At 44.3% G+C, this 23,372-nt stretch overlaps 1 protein-coding gene across 1 annotated transcript in view; it reads left to right on the forward strand.

The window, feature by feature from the left end:
- LOC142313138 (uncharacterized) overlaps window positions 1–23,372 on the forward strand; it is a 180,911-nt gene that overhangs the window by 38,946 nt on the left and 118,593 nt on the right. The window contains exon 12 of the mRNA XM_075352125.1: window positions 22,124–22,198. Within this exon, the coding sequence (XP_075208240.1) occupies window positions 22,124–22,198 (75 nt within the window). The remainder of the gene's footprint in view (window positions 1–22,123; window positions 22,199–23,372) is intronic.

Genomic DNA, 23,372 nt, shown 5'->3' on the forward strand with positions numbered 1-23,372 from the left:
CTTATTAATACCCTCACAAGGACCATCCCTACCTGTCAATGGAGTACATCCTTATTTATACGATGCCCCCATTCCTCGGCGGCTTACCCTTGTATGTCCCTTCTCTCTCCCTCTCAGTTAATGCAAAAAAACAAGTCTCTATAGTGATAAGGACCACCTGAATCTCTGACACCTCAATGCATCTGGTATATGTACAATGACATTAGTACCTATTATGGACTATCCCTTCATCTCATTCCTGCCTGGCCAATGGAGCACACCCTTATTTTTTGAGTGCCCCCACTCCTCGGCGGCTCACCCTAAATTTTGCCCTTCCTATCCTAGTTGAGGAAATAGTATACGGTCATGAAAAAGCTCAAAAAAACTTATTTACTTATACTCATGTTCTTTCCAAGGTCTTAAAGGTGCCTAATGAATATTCAATGTCTTGTATCATTATTTTTAGAGGTCTGGTCTCTACAAGTGATTAAGGACCACCTCACTTTTCTGGCACCCAATACACAAAAGTACGTACAATTAGTACCCAATCTAAGCTTTCCCTCCGTCTTTCTCCTTCCTGGCCAATGGAGTACACCCTTAATTTTTCGGTGCCCCCACTCCTTGGCGGCTTGCCCTGAGTTTGGCCCTAATGTCAAATGGTCATATAAAAATATTTCATAGTATTCAGCAATGAGATAAATCACTTATCTGAGGATCTCCACGGTGCCTAGAGAATATTCAATTTCTTATGTCATAGTTCTTTTTATGGTCTGATCTCTACGCGTTTCACTCCATACACATCACTGAAGGAGCTCATCAGGAGATTTTTCTTTTTCAAAAAAGGCCTAATAGCCTAAAAGCCTTAGATGTTGCAGCCTCCAGACATCAAATGGTATGACACCTGTGTCTGGAGGCTGCAACATCTAAGGCTTTTAGGCTATTAGGCCTTTTTTGAAAAAGAAAAATCTCCTGATGAGCTCCGTCAGTGATGTGTATGGAGTGAAACGCGTAGAGATCAGACCATAAAAAGAACTATGACATAAGAAATTGAATAGTCTCTAGGCACCGTGGAGATCCTCAGATAAGTGATTTATCTCATTGCTGAATACTATGAAATATTTTTATATGACCATTTGACATTAGGGCCAAACTCAGGGCAAGCCGCCAAGGAGTGGGGGCACCGAAAAATTAAGGGTGTACTCCATTGGCCAGGAAGGAGAAAGACGGAGGGAAAGCTTAGATTGGGTACTAATTGTACGTACTTTTGTGTATTGGGTGCCAGAAAAGTGAGGTGGTCCTTAATCACTTGTAGAGACCAGACCTCTAAAAATAATGATACAAGACATTGAATATTCATTAGGCACCTTTAAGACCTTGGAAAGAACATGAGTATAAGTAAATAAGTTTTTTTGATCTTTTTCATGACCGTATACTATTTCCTCAACTAGGATAGGAAGGGCAAAATTTAGGGTGAGCCGCCGAGGAGTGGGGGCACTCAAAAAATAAGGGTGTGCTCCATTGGCCAGGCAGGAATGAGATGAAGGGATAGTCCATAATAGGTACTAATGTCATTGTACATGTACCAGATGCATTGAGGTGTCAGAGATTCAGGTGGTCCTTATCACTATAGAGACTTGTTTTTTTGCATTAACTGAGAGTGAGAGAGAAGGGACATACAAGGGTAAGCCGCCGAGGAATGGGGGCATCGTATAAATAAGGATGTACTCCATTGACAGGTAGGGATGGTCCTTGTGAGGGTATTAATAAGGACATTTCTAATTGATTGATTCCCTTCAAGTCTTGGTTGATATTTCAAAAGGAGGTGTATATATTTCCTATACCTTTCCATCCCTCAACAGTCTAAAGTATAGTGATTCAGACAACCTTTTTAAGGTTTCACGGTGTATGTATTTTTGTTTGTCTTTGTGTGAAGATTTTTTAAAGAGATATAAATAAAAAGATACATTTTAATATAAATTGAAAAAGCAGGTTAAATCTGATATAATAAGTGAGTTTGGTACCCGCTAAAGATATTTTTTTCTGAGAATTTAAATATAAAAGACTCAGCCGAGCTGAGGAGGGGAGGAGTTGTCGCCAGAGCCTGTACCAAGCAGGTCGGGTGGACGCAAAGTGGACTTACAGCCACCATGCCACAGAAAAGTTCGAGAGCGATGAGGTCCCAGAGAAGGCCTGATCCATTAGTTAGTGACAAGGATAATAATGTGATTGATTGTATTCTGTATGTGTGTCACTGATTTCTTCACTGCGACATCTGTTTTATCTCAATTACTTGTGCCATACCAGACCTGCACATCTTACGCATGTGGTCTGCCAGGATATTTGCTGCGGCCCCTGGACTTGTCCTGCAGTTGCCGTTCTCTCCTTTCTACTTTCAAATGAATTGGCGTCTTTCAGAGACAAATACATTTCAATACTGAAGCACCGATACTGGGGCAGAGGAGCGCCTGTACTCCCCAGCCCCAATGTGCAGCAGTGTGATTAGGTCAATACATTGGTGAAATCATTATGCTGCTGCTGGTGGTGCAGAAGCATCTGAGGCGCCTGGCGAAAGTAAGTGACCCATGGAGGAGCTGAAGATCAATTATCTAACTATCAGGAGGGAGGTAGATCAGAGTTACTTCCAAGGCACAATATGTGGAAGGGAAGGTTTTTAAAAGGGGCACAATATAGCGAGGGGCAGTTGGTCTTTATACAAAGGGGGCAATGCGAGCAAAATATTAGGGGTTGGGGCAATATGAAGGGATATTTGTGTGTTTGTGAGGGATATCATAGAATGGCCCAAAGTGTGTGGGGGACATTATGGAGAGGCTCAGTGTATAGGGGTGACATTAAGGAGATGGGCACTCTGGGAGGGCATTATGGAGTGGGGCATATTATGGAGAGGGGCAGTATGGGCGATATTTTTTCCAGTAACAGGAGCAATTATTTTTTCAGGGTTGCATCAGGAGAGATATTTATTTTTATCGGGTAGTACCATGTCAGGAAGTGCTGCTGAAAATGCAGAAGAGGGAAGTGTGTGGATACAAGCTGTGGATGTGAAATCTCATCATGGCATCTTTACTTCGTGGAGAAAAAAAGGACTGAAAGTACTGTAATCAGGAAAGGTGTTATCTATAAGGTACCTGGGTGCAAATGTTTATTTGTGATGCCGACTACAACTGATCAGTACCTGTATCATCCACAGTCTGATAATGACTGATGAGAATTCCTCTTAGCATCTTCTAACAATTGTTAAGGACATACAATACATGTATGGGGCTGACATAACACTGTGTTTAATAGCTGCATGGAGATGTATAAATGTACTGATGGTGGTTGTAATGCTAAATTCATGTACTGACAGTGCTCCTGAGACTGTATTCATATACTTATAGTGTTCCTGATGCTGCATTTATGTACTGATGGTGGTTCTGGTGCTGCACTCATGTGCAGACACTGTTTCTGATCTTCTACCCTTGTAGCAGTTAGTGATGTGCAACGATTTACCCGTGTCGCACAACCGACGGGGCGGGTACGATCGCTTGCTTCTCGCTAGCGAGATCGCAGCGTGTAAAGTACCCTTTAATTAGAAGTTCAATAAACAATCAAATTGTTTTAGTCTATATGTCTCATGCGCAATTCATTTATATGATTCGCAGTGGCACAAGCAAAATGCAGCCAGCCTGGTGTGAAGTTGAAAATATGCTCCTGGGACTCTTTGGAAAAATGGCCGCACCACTGGTTCCAACAGCAAATCAATTAAGAGGCATCTGGCTACCGCACATTATGTTATACCACACCATAATCTGTACATCTCGTACTCATATGGCTCTGCTCCGCACACCTTGTACACACACAGCTTTTCTCCATATACTTCATACACACGTGGCTCCGCTGTCCACTATATAGATATCGAAGACACAAGGTGCCGCTCCTTACTTGTACATAAAGTGCCTTGTGAAAGTATTCGGCCCCCTTGAATTTTTCAACCTTTTCCCACATTTCAGGCTTCAAACATACAGAGAAAAAATTAAAAATTTATGGTGAAGAATCAACAACAAGTGGACACAATTGTGAAGTTGAACGATATTTATTGCTTATTTTAAACTTTTGTAAAAAATAATAAACTGAAAGTTGGGGCATGTAATATTATTCATCCCCTTTACTTTCAGTGCAGCAAACTCACTCCAGAAGTTCATTTTTTTATTTATTCATTTATATAGCGCTATTAATTCCATAGCACTTTACATACATTGGCAACACTGTCCCCATTGGGGCTCACAATCTAAGGTCCCTATCTGTATGTCTTTGGAGTGTGGGAGGAAACCGGAGTACCCGGAGGAAACCCACGCAAACACAGGGAGAACATACAAACTCCTTGCAGATGGTGTCCTTGGTGGGAATTGAACCCAGGACCCCAGCGCTGCAAGACTGCAGTGCTAACCACTGAGCCACCGTGCCGCCCACTCATTGAGGATCTTTGAATGATCCAATGTTGTCCTAAATGACTGATGATGATAAATATAAGCCACCTGTGTGTAATCATGTCTCCGTATAATTGCACATGCTCTGTGATAGTCTCAGTTTTCTGTTTAAAGCGCAGAGAGCATCATGAAGACCAAGGAACACAACAGGCAGGTCCGTGATACTGTTGTGGAGAAGTTTAAAGCCGGATTTTGTTACAAAAAGATTTCTACAACTTTAAACATCCCAAGAAGCACTGTGAAAGCGATCATATTGCAATGGAAGGAGTATCATACCACTGCAATTCTCCCAAAACCCGGCCGTACATCCAAACTTTCATCTCAAACAAGGAGAAGACTGATCAGAGATGCAGCCAAGAGGCCCATGATCACTCTGGATGAACTGCAGAGATCTACAGCTGAAGTGGGAGAGTCTGTCCATAGGACAACAATTAGTCGTGCACTGCACAAATCTGGCCTTGGAAGAGTGGTAAGAAGAAAGCCATTTCTCAAAGTTATACAAAAAAATTGTTGTTTAAGGTTTGTCACAAGCCACCTGGAGACACCAAACATGTGGAAGAAGGTTGTCTGGTCAGATGAAACCAAAATTGAAATTTTGGGCACAATGCCAAACGATATGTTTGGCGTAAAAGCAACACAGCTCATCACCCTGAACACACCATCCCCACTGTCAAAAATGGTGGTGGCAGCATCATGATTTGGGCCTGCTTTTCTTCAGCAGGGACAGGGAAGATGGTTAAAATTGATGGGAAGATGGATGGAGCCAAATACAGGACCATTCTTGAAGAAAACCTGTTGGAGTCTGCAAAAGTCCTGAGACTGGGATGGAGATTTGTCTTCCAACAAGACAATGATCCAAAACATGAAGCAAAATCTACAATGGAATGGTTCGCAAATAAACGTATCTAGGTGTTAGAATGGCCAAGTCACAGTCCAGACCTGAATCCAATCGAGAATCTGTGGAAAGAGCTGAAAACTGCTGTTCACAAACGCTCTCCATTCAACCTCACTCAGCTCCAGCTGTTTACAAAGGAAGAATGGGCGAGAATTTAAGCCTCTCCATGTGCAAAACTGATAGACACATACCCCAAGAGACTTGTGCTGTAATCGCAGCAAAAGGGGGCGCTACAAAGTATTAATTTAAAGGGGATGAATAATATTGCACGCCACAATTTTCAGTTTATTATTTTTTATAAAAGTTTAAAACAAGCAATACATTTTGTTCTACTTCACAATTGTGTCCACTTGTTGATGATTTTTCATCAGAACATTAACATTTTATCTTTATGTTTGAAGTCTGAAATGTGGGAAAAGGTTGAGAAATTCAAGGGGGCCGAATACTTTAGCAAGGCACTGTACATGGTTAAGCTGCGTAAAAATAGAGCTCAGCTCAGTACACACATGGCTCTGTACACCTCGTACACACGCAGCTCTGATCTGTACACCTCGTACACACACGGCTCTGCTACATCCACACTGTAAACCTCTCCTGACCCCACACATAAACTTCCCCCCATCCACAGGGTCTCTGACCCAAAACCTTGCTGATCAGTGCCGCCAGGCAGAACTCACAGGGTCCTACTGCACTGCTGACACAATCACATTTCAGATTCTTACACACACACGGCTCTGCTCCGTACACCTCGTACACACACGGCTCCGCTCCGTACACCTCGTACACACACGGCTCCGCTCCGTACACCTCTTATACACACGGCTCCGCTACGTACACCTCGTACACATGCGTCTCCGCTCCGTACACCTCGTACACACACGGCTATGCTCCGTACACCTCGTACACACACGGCTCTGCTCCGTACACCTCGTACACACACGGCTCTGCTCCGTACACCTCGTACACACACGGCTCTGCTACATCCACAGTGTAAACCCCTCCTGACCCCACACACAAATGTCCATTCATACAGCACCATGACAACCAGCACAGCAGAGCCCTGCATACACTGTGGAGCTGATCATGTGACCCCTGACTCCTCCCCTCCATGTGACATCATCACAGGTCCTGTAAGCACAGAGCAGCCATATATCTCTGGTGTGCGGCTCTGCAGGTGGAGGTAGGTGCAGATTATTCTCTATCAGGATTAGTCGTTATTCATACTCGATTCCTTGTTACTTTCTTACTCTCGGCGCCGTTTTTCTATTACTTCTGTGGCACAGTGATATTTCCTCTTGGACACAAAATGGCCGCTCTTTCACCTTCCCTCACAGCTCAGTCTCCTCGGTGTTCTGTCGTCTTCTCTCAGCGCTTGGTCTCCTCGTTGTTCTGTCGTCGTCTCCTCTCAGCGCTTGGTCTCCTCGTTGTTCTGTCGTCGTCTCCTCTCAGAGCTCGGTCTCCTCGTTGTTCTGTCGTCATCTCCTCAGAGCTCGGTCTCCTCGGTGTTCTGTCGTCGTCTCCTCTCGGAGCTCAGTCTCCTCGGTGTTCTGTCGTCGTCTCCTCTCGGAGCTCGGTCTCCTCGTTGTTCTGTCGTCGTCTCCTCTCAGAGCTCGGTCTCCTCGGTGTTCTGTCGTCGTCTCCTCTCAGAGCTCGGTCTCCTCGTTGTCCTGTCGTCCTCTCCTCAGAGCTCGGTCTCCTCGTTGTTCTGTCGTCGTTTCCTCTCAGAGCTCGGTCTCCTCGGTGTTCTGTCGTCCTCTCCTCAGAGCTCGGTCTCCTCGTTGTTCTGTCGTCTTCTCTCAGAGCTCGGTCTCCTCGTTGTTCTGTCGTCGTTTCCTCAGACCTCGGTCTCCTCGTCGTCCTGTCGTCCTCTCCTCAGAGCTCGGTCTCCTCGTTGTCCTGTCGTCCTCTCCTCAGAGCTCGGTCTCCTCGTTGTTCTGTCGTCGTTTCCTCTCAGAGCTCGGTCTCCTCGGTGTTCTGTCGTCCTCTCCTCAGAGCTCGGTCTCCTCGTTGTTCTGTCGTCTTCTCTCAGAGCTTGGTCTCCTCGTTGTTCTGTCATTGTCTCCTCTCAGAGCTCGGTCTCTTCGTTGTTCCATCGTCATCTCCTGTCAGAGCTCGTTCTCCTCGTTGTTCTGTCGTCTCCTCAGAGCTCGGTCTCCTTGTTGTTCTGTCGTCGTCTCCTCTCAGAGCTCAGTCTCCTCGTTGTTCTGTCGTTGTCTTCTCTCAGAGCTTCGTCTCCTCGGTGTTCTGTCGTCCTCTCCTCAGAGCTCAGTCTCCTCGTTGTTCTGTCGTCTTCTCTCAGCGTTTGGTCTCCTCGGTGTTCTGTCGTCATCTCCTCTCAGAGCTCGGCCTCCTCGTTGTTCTGTCATCGTCTCCTCAGAGCTCTGTCTCCTCGTTGTTCTGTCATCATCTCCTCATTCTGTCATCGTCATCTCCTCAGAGCTCGGCCTCCTCGTTGTTCTGTCATCGTCTCCTCAGAGCTCTGTCTCCTCGGTGTTCTGTCGTCATCTCCTCAGAGCTTGGTCTCCTCGTTGTTCTGTCGTCTTCTCTCAGTGTTTGGTCTCCTCGGTGTTCTGTCGTCATCTCCTCTCAGAGCTCGGCCTCCTCGGTGTTCTGTCCTCGTCTCCTCAGCGCTCGGTCTCCTCGTTGTTCTGTCGTCGTCTCCTCAGCGCTCGGTCTCCTCGTTGTTCTGTCATCATCTCATTCTGTCATCGTCATCTCCTCAGAGCTTGGTCTCCTCGTTCTTCTCTATCGCAGTCCGGACAGTTTTTATATAAATTTTTTATTCCCACTTCCTGAGCATGTCGTGTTTCTCTCACTACTCTGGACACATTTTTGCTTATTTTTGTAAATTTTTACAAGTTATTTTTCATCTATGTTACTTGTATGAAGAAAAAAAATCTGATTTATCCTCAAACACAATGGAGCTCTTCATAGGTTGAAATTATTTGGGTGGTGTCAGCCCATTATTGGGAGGTGACTGCATTAATTAAACCGTCATTGACATGTGGCATACCGTTACCTCATATCCCAACTCCCTGAATTTGATGGGGAGCCCACGTCTTTCCTGGGAGATGATGGCTGTGTTAGTTTCCATTATGGCCAGGTGACGGTACTCCTGTTATAGCCAGCCTGTAGTTGGGATTCATAGCAGACTTTTGTTATACACATCTGTACTGTAGTATTGCCATATATTGGATGATTGCAGGTTCAAGTCACCTAACAGATCAAAGGCGTGCTGGGTTGTCAGTATTGTGAGGGACATCCCAGATTTCCTATATGAGGCAGGGGAGAGCTGGGCTTTTGGTATTCACATCCCAGCTGCTAAATCTGGCCATGCCTGAGGTTCTTCCTCCAGATGTTACCCATTCAGGGTGATTGCTTGGCTATTTAACGGACTGGCAGTCGTTCGACCACAGCCAGTTGTGGCTTTGCTCAGTAGTGTGTTTTCTCTGTGTTCTGATCTTTGTTGCCTGATCTTGGATTTACCTTTGACTACTTGCTTGGATTACCCTTTTTGTCTTTGGCACACCCTTTGATCTGTTACTTGACTCTGGACTTGCCTCTGACTATCCATTTGTCTTTTCCCCTACCATTCACCGCTTGCTAGGTACCATATTTTTTGTTTTATAAAACGCACCGGATTATAAGACGCACCCCAAATTTAGAGAAGGAAAATAGGAAAAAATAATTTTTAATGTTAAAATGAGGGTCCGTCGTATAATCCTAGTGCGTCTTAATCCCAATGCTCACCAGGTGGGAGCTACCGTGGTTGAGTGGCTCAGGAATATCACAGGAGGCCAGGTAGGCGATGCTGCGGCTCAGGAGACTTGGTGATACTGCGGGTTCGGGGGTGTAGCAACAGGAGCTATTGAATCCCCCGGGTATGGCTTACCAGGGTGACGGTGGTGGAGCGGGGTCATAGGAGGCAGGTCATAGGACACACTCAGGGGTGTCGCAGCGGGCGCCATTGATCTGAGGGCGCGCAGTCTGCAGAGGTGTCACAGCACAGGGTGTCTCAGCATCGGGTGCGTTGATCTGCGGGCGGGCTGCAAGGGTTTCTCAGCAGATGCATTCAGCTGACTGCCGGCTCTGTTGAAACGCCCGCGGTTGACGAGAAGGACTTAAAAAAAAAATGGCCGCGGAGGTGGCGCATGCCAATTGAGTCGGCAGTCAGCTGAATGCACCAGCCGCCAAGACACCCTCGCAGCCCGCCCGCAGATGAATGCCGCCTACCACTGAGACACCCCCGAGCGCGTCCTGTGAGCCTGTCTCCTATGACCTCTGCTCGACCACCACCGCGTCGGTAAGCCATATCCGTTTGGTAAGATGCATCCCCATTTTACTCCCAGTCTTGGAGGGGAGTGCATCTTATAAAGCGAAAAATGCGGTGCTTCCCCGTACCAAGCATGACACATGGCTTGTCCTTGAAAAGTGACTCAGCGTCACATTACAACTAGCCCTTACATTTTTTTTTCATTTTCGAAAGCATGGATCCAGTTCATATGCTTTGTGATCAGGTGATGAATCGGAAACAAATAATTCAGTTTCTGGTTAAGGAATACCAGAATCTTGAATCGTAGCAGTTGTAGGAACAGGTATCTAGTTTGTTGAAAGCTCCCTATGTCTCTCTGCTGCCGGCTGTGCCTGCAATGTGTATCTTTACCCTCTGACTTGCAGTCGTGCTCTCCTTGTAGTGGTCCTTCCTGAATAATTTACATTCAGGGAGAGCTGTAAGGCTATGTGCGCACGTTGCGTAAATTCATGCAGTTACGCTGCGCTTTGCAGCGCAGCGTAACTGCATGCGTCCTGCGTCCCCTGCACAGTCTATGGAGATTGTGCAGGGGCCGTGCGCACGTGGCGTCTCAGTGCGCAGCGCTTCGGCTACTGCCGAAGCGCTGCGCAAAAAGAAGTGACATGTCACTTCTTTCCTGCGCTTTGCCGGCAGCTCCTGCTCTGTCTATGGCAGGAGCTGCAGGCAGAGCGCATGGAATCGGCGCTCACTACGGACATTTCTGCAGCGATCTAAAGCGCACATGTGCTCTTCAGATCGCTGCAGAAATTTCTGCAGGCTAGTACGCAACGTGCGCACATAGCCTAAGTTATTTTTACCTTGTGTACGGATAATTAGGTTCCTTCTGCGAGGGGACACTCAGACCTGGGCGTTTTATTTGTCTGCCCCCAAAATGGGTTTCTGTTGATGCCTTCTTTTACACCTTGGGGCTAATTTTTGAAGATAGCTTTTTGCATTGGTGTACTCAGAGCTATATCTTTTTTATTTTTTCTGCTAATGCAGCTGTATTGCAGCTTGTTTCTTGCGGGACAAGATGAAGTTTTCAGCGGTAACATTTTTATCTACATTGACTTTTATTGTGTTTTTTTTCCACTTTGTTGTCAGCTGTATGATAAGACAATTTTTGTCGGAAAGGGGTTAAGTAATCCAATCAATAAACTGTGTTATGAGGAAACAAAATCTAAATGCTTGAATAACAGGGTTTTTTGGGTGTTGCAACACTGTACAAAAAAAATTGAAAAGAGGTGATCAAACTATTGCACCTACATTAGTATGGTATCAATAAAAACATTGGCTCAGGGCGTGAAAAACAAATCCTTGCACAGCCCTATAAACCAAAAATTGAAAATGCTACGAGTCTCAGAAAATGGTGACATAAGCACATTTTTTTTACTAATTTTATTTTATTTTATTTATTTTCTACCACTAAATTTAAAAAAAAAAAACAACAAAAACCCACTCTGCATGTTTGGTATCTCCATATTTGCACTGACCTAGAGAATCATATAAAAAAAGTTATGAATATTGGAAGAGGAAACCGCAAAAATGAAAAAGAGCCATGTTGGGAAGGGGTTAAAGACACAGGACATTTTAACCCCTTAGTCACCAAGCTAAATTTTTAAAATCTGACATGTCTGTTACAACCGAATTCTAACACTCTCACGAGGAAGGACAAATCAGGGGAGATGTAAAACCAGAAATTCACAGGTCCAAAAACAGGCTAGTACTTGCCCTAGGCTCCCGATTTGTCCCTGACTGACAGCAGAGATTAGCACCCTCAGATCACGTAATGGCGCCCCCAGTCGTTGCCGGCTGACCCAGAGTGTTTTTAACTGCATCTTAAAGCCCACTTTGCACGCTACAATATATCTTACGATATGTCGGTGGGGTCACGTCGTAAGTGACGCACATCCGGCATCCTAAGGTACATTGTAGTGTGTAACAGGTACGTGCGATTGCGATTGAACGAAAATCCGTTCATCGCATGCACGTCGATCATTTCTCATGAATTGAACGTGCGGTTGTGCAATGTTCCCGAGGCAGCACACATCGCAGTGTGTGACACTGCGGGAACATTGAACGACAGCTTACCTCCGTCCGCGGCTCCCGCCGACAATGCGGAAGGAAGAACGTGAGCGGGATGTTTACGTCCCGCTCATCTCCGTCCCTCCGCTTCTATTGGCTGGCTGCCGCATGATGTCGATGTGATGCCGAACGTCCCTCCCACTCCAGGAAGTGGACGTTTGCCGCCCACATCGAGGTCGTATGGACGGGTAAGTACGTGTGAAGGGGGTTAATCGTTTGTGCGGCACATTCAACAAATTAAACATGCCGCACATACGATGGGGGCGGTTACAATCGCATACGATATCGTATGCTGAATCGTAACATGTAAAGCAGGCTTTAAGCTATAGACCAAGTGTAACACAAAAAGAACAATAAACATAAAGGAATTGCACACAAGCAGGGGGTGAGACACAGGGCTAGGAATGTGCAAACACAATTTTACAGGAATGATAGAATACAAGAAACCAAAAAGAATAACAGAATACGTGGAAACCCTCCTAAATGAACCAAAATAGGGGATAACTGGGAAAGGATTCACACAAATAAACTGCAGGGAAGAACAACAGCAATGTCTCACTAAGAAAACCTTAACCGAGGAGTTGTGACTCCAGACAACCATCCATCCAGAAATATGTCCAGCACTGAGACATATGAGTAGTGAGTGTAAATAGCCCCTCCCAAAATGTGATTGGGCAAACCAAATGAGAAAGTGCACACACCTGAATAGAAGTGAAACCGGAAGGCAAGGTGGCGATGGGGTTAAAGAGGCTGTTAACCATCTACATGCCTCTGTCACTGTTGATAGCAGTATCTAGGCGGTTAACAGGTCACGATTGGTGCTAACACTGATCGTGGCTGATCAGAAGAGTGTCAGCTATAGTATACATTACCTAGGGATAAAATGGCCGCACTGCAGAGAAAAGAATTTCTGGACAAGAAGCAGTTGCTGGAGGAACCGTATCAAAAGACATTTCTTCTTGTTTCTTTTCAAGTCTTACGATATTAACCTTATTGATTTAGTGACTTATATTGTGCTGCAACAATGAAGAAAGTTTCTTTTCTTTCCTTAAAGGGAACCTGTCACCAGATTTGAGGCCTATAAGCTGCGGCCAACAACAGTGGGCTCTTACATACAGCATTCTAATATGCTGTATGTAAGAACCTAGGCCGCTGGGTAGGACATAAAAAATCACTTTATAATACTTGCCTAAATGGTCACTAAAGTCATATGGGTGTCTCCGTTCTCCCGTCCTGCTGCATCCTCTTTCGGCCATCTTCGTCCAATTTCTGAAGCCTGAGTGCATGACGCGTCCTACGTCATACACACTCACTGGTCCTGCGCAGACGCACTACAATACTTTGAACTGCCCTGCTCAGGGCAGATCAAAGTGCGCCTGCGCAGGACCTCAATGCCGGCGAATGTGGATGACAAAGGATGCGTCTTGCACCCCGGCTTCAGAATAAGGACAACAAAGATGGCTGAAAGATTAGGCACCGGAGAATGGAGACGCCCATATGACCCAACTCCACCGCAGCGACTGTCTAGGTGAATATTATAAAGTGATTTTTACATTCTACACAGCGGCCTGGGCTCCTATATACAACATGTTAGAATGCTGTATATAAGAGCCCATTGGTGGTGGCCGCAGCTTATAAGCCCCAAATCTGCTGATGGTGCTTTTTATTTTTTCCTATTTTGTGATCCTGTTTTCCTTTTTAGCTACAAAGGATTTTTTTTTTCATTTTCTACATTAAGATCTTTATATTGTAGCAGCTGAAAAATTACCTAAATTTTTTTACAACTCACATGATCCGTCTAAGGACATAGATATTCTCTGTCTGACCTCTAAATGTATGAACTCCTCTACCTTATTATTACTTTATACCAATATCACAACTTTGTGGGGTTTGTGTTTTTCATAGACTCATCTTCTATTTTTTTTATATTTCTGTTGGTACAATTTTTCTTGCTCTTCGAGGATGGATATGGACATGGACAAGATGGCGGAGAGGATATTACACCTCACCCTAGAGATCCTCTTCCGGCTTACTGGAGAGGTGAGAGATTCTGATGACGTCACATTACATCATTCTTATCTATGGGAATAACGGACAGAACTGGAGAGGTGAGGACTCTGGAAATGTCTGGAGTGAGATTTATTACTGTGTCTCTCCATAACCAGGATTACACAGTAGTGAAGAAGACCTCTAGTGAGCGCTGTCAGGCCCCTGTGTCTGAGGGATGGGGAAGACCCCTGAGCCCAATCACGAGGCCTCCACCTCACCCCCCGATACATGAGGACATCAATGACCAGAAGATCCTAGAACTCACCTACAAGATGACTGAGCTGCTGACTGGAGAGGTGACACTGCTGGGAATGCTGGGACATTATACAGTAACGCTATGAAGGGATCGGGGGTGACTGTATCATTGTATGTGCCAGGTTCCTATAAGGTGTCAGGACGTCACCGTCTATTTCTCCATGGAGGAGTGGGAGTATTTAGAAGGACACAAAGATCTGTACAAGGACGTCATGATGGAGGATCCCCAGCCCCTCACATCACCAGGTAATAGACAGGACTAAATACACACGGCCTATAATTATCTGTATGTAAGGAATGAATTCAGTCCCTGTATGTGTTTCCTCCAGCTCTATCCAGTAAGAGGACAACACCAGAGAGATGTCCCCGTCCTCTTCTCCCACAGGACTGTAAACAAGAAGATCCCGATGTTCCTCAGGATGATCAGGTAGATGGAGAGAAGGTGCCATGAAATCTCCCTATGATGTGTAGACGGCTGTGAAGGTCTTGTGCTCAGTCTTGTTTTATCCTCCAGTATTAGGCTTCTTTCACACTACGTTTGTTTAACATCCGTCATGAACGTTTTTTTAACGCAAAAACGGATCCAGTGCAAATGTGTTTTAATTTCAATGCATTTGCAATGGACTCGCGTCAACATGCGTTCACCTGCGTTTGCGTGCGTTATAGTAAGGATCCAGCGACTTGCAGTTTTTTAACATTTTTCAAAAACGCTACTTGTAGCGTTTTTGAGCTGCGTCCAAATACTGCAAATTGCTGGATCCTGACTATACTGCATGCAAACGCATGTGATCGCTGGCGTGCTGATAGGCAGGATCCTGCTTGCTCTACCGAGCATGCCCAGAAACCAGCCTCAGGTGATCAGTCCCTCTCTCCCCCTCCCTCTCTGTCTCTCTCCTCCTCTCCCTCTCCTCTCTCTCACCTCTCTCTCTCCCCCGCCTGAGAGCTGCAGACACTAGTAACCAAGATAAATATCGGGTAACCAAGCAAAGCGCTTCTCTTAGTTACCCGATGTTTACGTTGGTTACGTGTGCAGGGAGCAGGCAGCCCGGCTCCTAGCAGCTACGGATGCTCGTAACCAATGTAAATGTCGGGTATCCAAGCAAGTTACCCGATGTTTACCTTGGTTACGAGCCTCCGCAGCTGTCAGAAGCCGGCTCCCAGTCTATCACGTTCAGTTCCACTAACTCCTGATCACATGACTCCAATGCCCGCCCATAAACTTAAAGTGACAGGATCCTGCAAAATAACACATGCGTTTGCATGCTTTTTTTTTGCTGTAAAAGCAGGATCCGCTTTTACAGCAAAAAAACGCTTATGACGCATGTTAAAAAAACGTAGTGTGAAAGCAGCCTTATATGTGTTATACTTGTGTAATGAGAGCGGTGGAGATGGCAGGATTAGAGCTGATCATAGATGGGACTTCTCCATCTGTCTGTGACTTTTACAATATTTGTTTCAGGGGGAAGATCTGCCCCATATTAATACTACAGAGACATATGTGAGGGCTGATGAGCGAATTAAAGAGGAGATTCCTACATACGACTACCCAGGTGAGTAGTGACCACTAAATGCACGTGGCTGCACTCTAGTCCAGGACACAGGTTCCTTATGACACTTTGAGGGCTGATTTGCCTTTGGTAACACTGATGATACTATCTCAGAACACTGAGGACAACAGCATCTTGCATGTATGAATACAGACCCATGAGATATCTCTTCTCTCTTCCTAAGCAAGGTGGATCTCATGATTTGCATACCCACACAGATATTGGAAGTAAATAGGACATCTGTGCACACAATACCTCATAGGGGGCTTTCCCTATATTTTGCTGAAGTATAAGAAACAGGTCCAGATATAGGACTGGTATCCAACACATGTCCTTGTGTATAACGGTGTTCGCTACAACATAGATGCAGGAAACATTTGTCAGTTCCTTAATGTAACGCCTGCCTGGATCAACAGACTCAGATGGGATGTAATGGACAGGCTAGAGGGAAGCCACTCACCAAGCAGGACCCCCAGAACCCTGAAACCCTTTAACCCCTATACAGGGATTTGGAATTACACAGGGCCCTGGAGATCACTACCTGTGGAAGGCTGCAGTCTGATGAGAGTAGTTGTCAGGCAGGGTCAAACCAGGAATAGCAGAACAGGGACAGAATCGGCAGGCAAGAGACGTAATCAGAAAATGTAGCAGAGGTCAAATCCGGATCGGGCAGCGAGGTACAAAAACAGCAGGCAGAAGGGTAGTCAGAAACACGCAGAAGTCAGCACACAGGAATCACAAAACAGAATATGGCGGATCAGGAGCCAGGAAATCAGAACTATCTCTGGCAGAGGTGAGCAGACAGGAGGGGAACTAAGAAGGGTGTGGTGTCTTCCCATTGGCTGTAGCTGAAAGCTGGCAACTTCAGCTGGAAGACACACGCCACACACAGTCAGCCAGTGGTACAGCAGATCCCAAGATAACCCAGCCCAGTGGAAGATTGGAGCCTGCGCCCACCGGCGCCGCTGGCATCGACTCCTCTCCCAGCACCATCCACGGCAGGAACACTACGTCGTCTGGAGATCGGAACAGAAGCCGCTGGAGCAGACTCCGGTGGTGACGCAACACTGGTAACGCAGGGCCCTCTACATCTTCCACAAGCTTCTAACTATGGAATCCACCTGAGTGCCATTTCTCTTATTTTATAAGACACTGTGCACACACACTCTACAGAAAAGTACCTTGATAAAGGCCCAAAGAGGCCAAACGTTGGTCACTGGACATCTTTATTCTCTTTTTTTTACCCCTTTTTTCTGCTTGAAAAATAAAAAGTGGACTTATATTGCAAATATTATTCTTTGGATTCTTATTATTTCACCTATGTTGTGCCGAAAATAATCTACCTTTATTTGGCTTCTTTTTTTCGAGCACCCAATTTTTCGAGTGAGCAGACATTACTCTCTAAATAAATGCAGAGAAGTCACAGATTCTTGTTAGTCGCATTGCAGTCGGTCGCTTTTTTTATTGTATATTGGCTTTCTTTGAACCCAAATACATATTATATGTGGATGAATATAGAATTATAACTATAACATATACAGGTGCATCTCAATAAATTAGAATATCATCAAAATGTTAATTTATTTCAGTAATTCAATACAAAAAGGGAAACATATTATATAGTCATTACACACAAAGGGATCTATTTCACGTGTGTATTATATAGAGTCATTACACAAAGTGATTTATATCAAGAGGTTTTTTTTGCTAATGTTGATGATTATGGCTTACAGCCAATGAAAACCCAAAAGGCATCTTGAAAAGTTAGAATTACCACAAAACACCTGCAAAGGCTTCCTAAGCATTTAAAAGGGTTCCTTAGTCTGGTTCAGTAGGCTATGTAATCATGGGGAAGACTGCTGACTTGACAGATGTCCAGAAAGCAGTCATTGACACACTCCACACAGAAGGTAAACCACAAAAGGTCTGTACTAAAGAAGCTGGCTGTTCATAGTGTTTATATCCAGGTAAATTAATGGAAAGTTGAGTGGAAGGAAAAAGTGTGGTAGAAAAAGGTGCACAAGCAACCGGGATAACCGCAGCCTTGATAGGATTGTTAAGAAAAGGCCATTCAAAATATGGGGGAAATTCACAAGGAGTGGACGCTGCTGGAGTCAGTGCCTCAAGAGCCACCGCACACAGACGTATCCAGGACATGGGCTACAACTGTCGCATTCCTTGTGTCAAGCCACTCATGACCAATAGACCACGCCAGAAGCGTCTTATCTGGGACAAGGAGAAAAAGAACTAGACTGTTCTCAGTGTCCAAAGTGTTTTCAGATTAAATTATATTTTGCATTTAATTTGGAAATCGCGGTCCCTGAGTCTGGAGGAAGAGTGGAGGCCACAATCCAAGCTGCTGGAGGTCTAGTGTGAAGTCTCCACAATCAGTGATGGTTTGAGGAGCCATGTCATCTGCTGGTGTAGGTCCACTGTTCCACTGTGTTTTATCAAGACCAAAGTCAGCGCAGCCGTTTGCCAGGGAATCTTACAGTACTTCATGCTTCCCTCTGCTGACAAGATTTTTGGAGATGGAAATGACATTTTCCAGCAGGACTTGGCCCCTGTCCACACTGCCAAAAGTACCAATACCTGGTTTACTAACCACAGTATCACTGTGGAAAAAGCAAACTCGCCTGACCTAAACCCCATAGAGAATCTATGAGAGACACCAGAGCCAACAATGCAGACGAGCTGAAGGCTGCTATCAAAGCAACCTGGGCTTCCATAACACCTCAGCAGTGCCACAGGCTGATCGCCTCCATGCCACATTGCCCATTGATGTATTAACTCCTGCAAAAGGAGCCGCGACCAAGTATTGAGGCATTTACTGCACAGACTTTTCAGTAAGCGGCAACATTTCTGAGTGTAACATTTTTTCAGTTGGTCTTCTAAAATATTCTAATTTTCTGAGATAATGACTTTTGGGTTTTCATTGGTTATCATTAACATTCAAATAAATAAACAGATTATTATTAATAATAATAGTAATCTGTTTTTTTCTGTTAAGGTTGATGGTTATGGCTTACAGGCAATGAAAACCCAAAAGTCATTATCTCAGAAAATTAGAATATTTTATAAAACCAACTGAAAAATGATGTTACAGATGAACAGGTGAAATAGATCCCTCCTGTGTGTAATGACTTTAATATGTGAAATAGATCCCTCTGTGTGTAATGACTCAATATAATATATTGGAATAGATCACTATGTGTGTAATGGCTATATGATATACAGGATTAGATCCCTCTGTGTGTAATGACTCCATAATATATAATAAACACGTGAAATAGATCCCCCTGTGTGTAATGACTCTATATAGTATACAGGAATAGATCTCTCTATGTGTAATGACTTTATATAATACTTATATAGGAATAGATCCCTCTGTGTGTAATTACTCTATAATATATAGAAATAGATCCCTCTGTGTGTAATGACTCTATAATATATAAGAAACAGGTGAAATAGATCCCGCTATATGTAATGATTTTATATAATATCATTGCACTCACACTCACCACATGGAGGATCTATACTTCCAGAAAATGGTGGATACGTTCCCGGAGCGTATCCCCATATCCAAGAACACAGTTGTCGTGGGACGTCTAAAATGGATTACAGCGGACCAGATTTTTTTTTTTCTTTTCAATAAATTGGTGAAAGAGGGAATGTTTAAGGTAGTGTTTTTTCAAATACATTTTTTTTTGTCTATTTTCTTTTTTTATTATTGTCTGGGTTAGTGATGTCGAGTATCTGATAGACGCCGTGACAACACTAACCCCAGGGCTTAATGCCAGGTGACATTACAGCTGGTATCAACCCCATATATTACCCCATTTGCCACCGCACCAGGGCAGCGGATGAGCTGGGGCACAGCACCAGGATTGGCACATCTAATGGATGCGCCACTTCTGGGGCGGCTGCGGCCTGCTATTTTTAGGCTGGGAAAGGCCAATAACTATGGACCTTCTCACCCTGAGAATACCAGACCATAGCTGTCCGCTTTGCCTTAGCTGGTGATCCAATTTGGGGGACCCCACGTTTTTTTTTCATTATTATTTATTTATAAATAATTATAAAAAAGAGCCTGGGGTGCCCTCCAAATTGGATCACCAACTAAGGTAAAGTGGATAGCTGTGGTTTGCAGGTTGCAGCCTTCTGCTTTACACTAGCTGGCTATCAAAAATGGGGGGACCCCACGGTTTGTTTGTATTTTAATTATTTATTTTTTGGCTAAATACAAGGCTAGGCACACTTTACTGTCACATGAAAGTCACTAAAGGGAGCCAGCTTAGAAAATGCAGGGGGTGGGACATTATATATATTTGACATCTGCCTATCCATCCCAGCTTTTTAGGCTGCGTGCCTGCGATTAGGGTTTCAAGTGTTTTGGACGCTGTGTGTTCGCTGCATCCAAAACGCTGCGTTGTACAGTAGAGGTGCAGTGGAAGGATTTTTAGAAATCTCCTGCCCACTGTGCTTACTTTTTCCACAGCATAAACTGACATCTGGCACTGCAGAATGTCAATTTATACTGCAGAGACGAGTGTTCTCTTCGGAAAGAATAGAGCTAAAGTCAGCAGCGGCCCGAACCTGGATCGTCGTCACGTGCAGCTGCGTTCTCCCGTGGACATCACTCACATCTCCGTAGACTCCGTGTCGCTGGATCGTGGGCACATAGCCTAATAGTGAGAAATTTGCTGCTAGAACATTTTTGTGATGCCCCTGGGGGTTCAAAATGCTTATTATACCCCTGAATAAAACCCTTGAGGGGTCTAGTTTCCAAATTGGGGTTACTTGTGGGGGTTTTTGCTGTACAAGTTGCAAATGCAACCTGGTGCTCACAATCTATTTTAGCTTTTCCAAAATTGAAATGGTGCTCCTTCCATTCCAAGCCCTCCTGTTTGTCCAGAGGGTTTTGGCCACATTTGGGGTATCCCTGTGCTCATAAGAAATTGGATAACAAACTGTGGGGTCCACTTTTTGGTGTTTCCTCTTGATAAAGTGAGAAATTTGGTGCTACAGTAAGATTTTTGTGAAAAAAATGAAATTCTTCAATATGACGACCTAAGCTTATCAAAATCTATGAAGTACCTGTGGGTTGAAAATGCTCACTATACCACTGGATAAAACCCTTGAGGGGTCTAGTTTCCAGAATGGGGTCACTTGTGGGGGAGCGCTAATGTTTAGGCACCTCAGGAGCTCTCCAAACGCGACATGGCGTCCGCTAATGATCTAGCCAATTTTGCTGTCAAATGGTGCTTTTTCCCTTCCGCGCCCCACCGTTCACTTAAACAGTTGATTTCCAGCACATATGAGGTATTGGCATACTGAGGAGAAATTGCACAATGCATTTTTTGTTGCATTTTTTTCCTGATACCCTTGTAAAAAAAATTAAAAAAAAAAAAGTTACTTGGTTTAAAGTAACAATTTTGTGGTAAAAATGTATTTTGTTTATTTTCACAGCTCAACGTTATAAAATTCTGTAAAGCCCCTGGGGTTTCAAAGTTCCCACCAAACATCTATATACATTCCTTGAGGGGTCTAGTTTCCAAAATGGGGTCACTTGTGGGTGGTTTTTGGTACCTTAGGGGCCCTACAAATTCAACATGGTGCATGCAATCTTTTTTAGCCAAATCTGCTTTCCAAAATTAAAATATTGTTCCTTCTGTTCTGAGCCCTCCCATTTGTCCAAACAGAGGTTTCTGACCACATGTGGGGGATCAGCGTGCTCAGAAGAAATTGGGTAACAAATTTTGAGTTCCATTTTGTTGTGTAATTCTTCAAAAAGTGAATAAATGGACGCATGAGCAACATTTTTAGGTAAAATATATATATATATTATTTTTGATTTAGTGATATATTGTGCAATTTTCTTTATTTCTGCTATTTTGGAAGAGCAGTGGACTTGTTGATCACTTATTCTTCTTTTTTTTAGCGAGATATTTATTTTCTTTATTTTTTTTCCATTTTCTCCATTGAGATCTTTATATTATAACAGCTGAAAATCTCATATGGATTTATATATAACTGACGGGACATCGCTCTTCCCTGTCTGACCTTCTAGATGTAGTGAGCGCTGTCAGGCCCCTGTGTCTGAGGGATGGGGAAGACCCCTGAGCCCAATCCTGGGGCCTCCACCTCACCCCCCGATACATGAGGACATCAATGACCAGAAGATCCTAGAACTCACCTACAAGATGATTGAGCTGCTGACTGGAGAGGTGACATTGCTGGGAATGCTAGGACATTATACAGTAACTCTATGAAGGGATCGGGGGTGACGGTATCATTGTATGTGTCAGGTTCCTATAAGGCGTCAGGACGTCACCGTCTATTTCTCCATGGAGGAGTGGGAGTATTTAGAAGGACACAAAGATCTGTACAAGGACGTCATGATGGAGGTTCCCCAGCCCCTCACATCACCAGGTAATAGACAGGACTAAATACACACGGCCTATAATTATCTGTATGTAAGGAATGAATTCAGTCCCTGTATGTGTCTCCTCCAGTTCTATCCAGTAAGAGGACAACACCAGAGAGATGTCCCCGTCCTCTTCTCCCACAGGACTGTAACCAAGAAGACCCCGATGTTCCTCAGGATCATCAGGTAGATGGAGAGAAGGGGCCATGAAATCTCCCTAGGATGTGTAGACGGCTGTGAAGGTCTTGTGCTCAGTCTTGTTTTATCCTCCAGTATTATATGTGTTATACTTGTGTAATGAGAGCGGTGGAGATGGCAGGATTAGAGCTGATCATAGATGGGACTTCTCCATCTGTCTGTAACTTTTACAATATTTGGGTTTTTTATTTAACTTCGTTTTATTAACAATTTCAAACCTGGTACAACTGACATTTGCCATATAAAGATAGCTCAGTATATAGATAGTAATATTTGAATATAACAATGAACAGTCATATAAAGTCCATAATATCTTTAGCACTTACGATAGAACAATGTTATTATCCATACTTCTTATCATTTGCATATATATATAATTTTATATTGAGCATAAGAACAGCTGTAACTATCAGCATGACCATATTTTGAAAACAAGATAGAAAGAGGAAGAGAAAAAAGAAAGAACAACAACAACAGCCACATTGCATTATTATATCTCAATATACCATTGGACAGTGTTTCATATCCCAACATCTAACGGGAACCATCATTATCCGCATAATCTCCCTCAAACCTCCGCAAGTGTGTCTGGAGAAGAATTCCACAAACCCCAGATTTTGTTAAATTTTCCCGGGCCCCCCTATTATAATATACCACTTGCTCATAGACTATGGTTGCATTGACTAGTTTAACCCAGAACCGCACAGTTGGATTCGAATCTCCCATCCACCTCAGAGCTATTAATTTCCTAGCCAGAAACAATGCCTCTCTGAGGAATATTGTCATGTAATGATCCCATGACTCTTCCTCCACCACCCTAAACAGGCATATCAAAGGGTCACACAAAACAGGAATCGACACATTCGATGTCAGCTGAGATGTCATTCCCCGCCAGTACGAGGATATATTGGGACAGCTCCAAATCATATGTATGATATTTGCCCCTGAGAGATGACACCTCGCGCACTCCAATGTACGACAACGGCCCATACTAAATAATCGAGTTGGAGTAAGGTATGCCTGGTGGACATTGTAGCATTGAATCAACTTATTATTAACCGACGGGGATACCGCAGTCGGAGATTCCAATATCTCTTCCCATTCCTCTCCCTGTAGAGAGGGGATTAGAGATTTCCATCTATCCTGGGCTGGCAAGGGGTCC

Source organism: Anomaloglossus baeobatrachus, chromosome 5 (genome assembly GCF_048569485.1).
Source record: "Anomaloglossus baeobatrachus isolate aAnoBae1 chromosome 5, aAnoBae1.hap1, whole genome shotgun sequence".
NCBI classification, from domain to species: Eukaryota; Metazoa; Chordata; class Amphibia; order Anura; family Aromobatidae; genus Anomaloglossus; species Anomaloglossus baeobatrachus.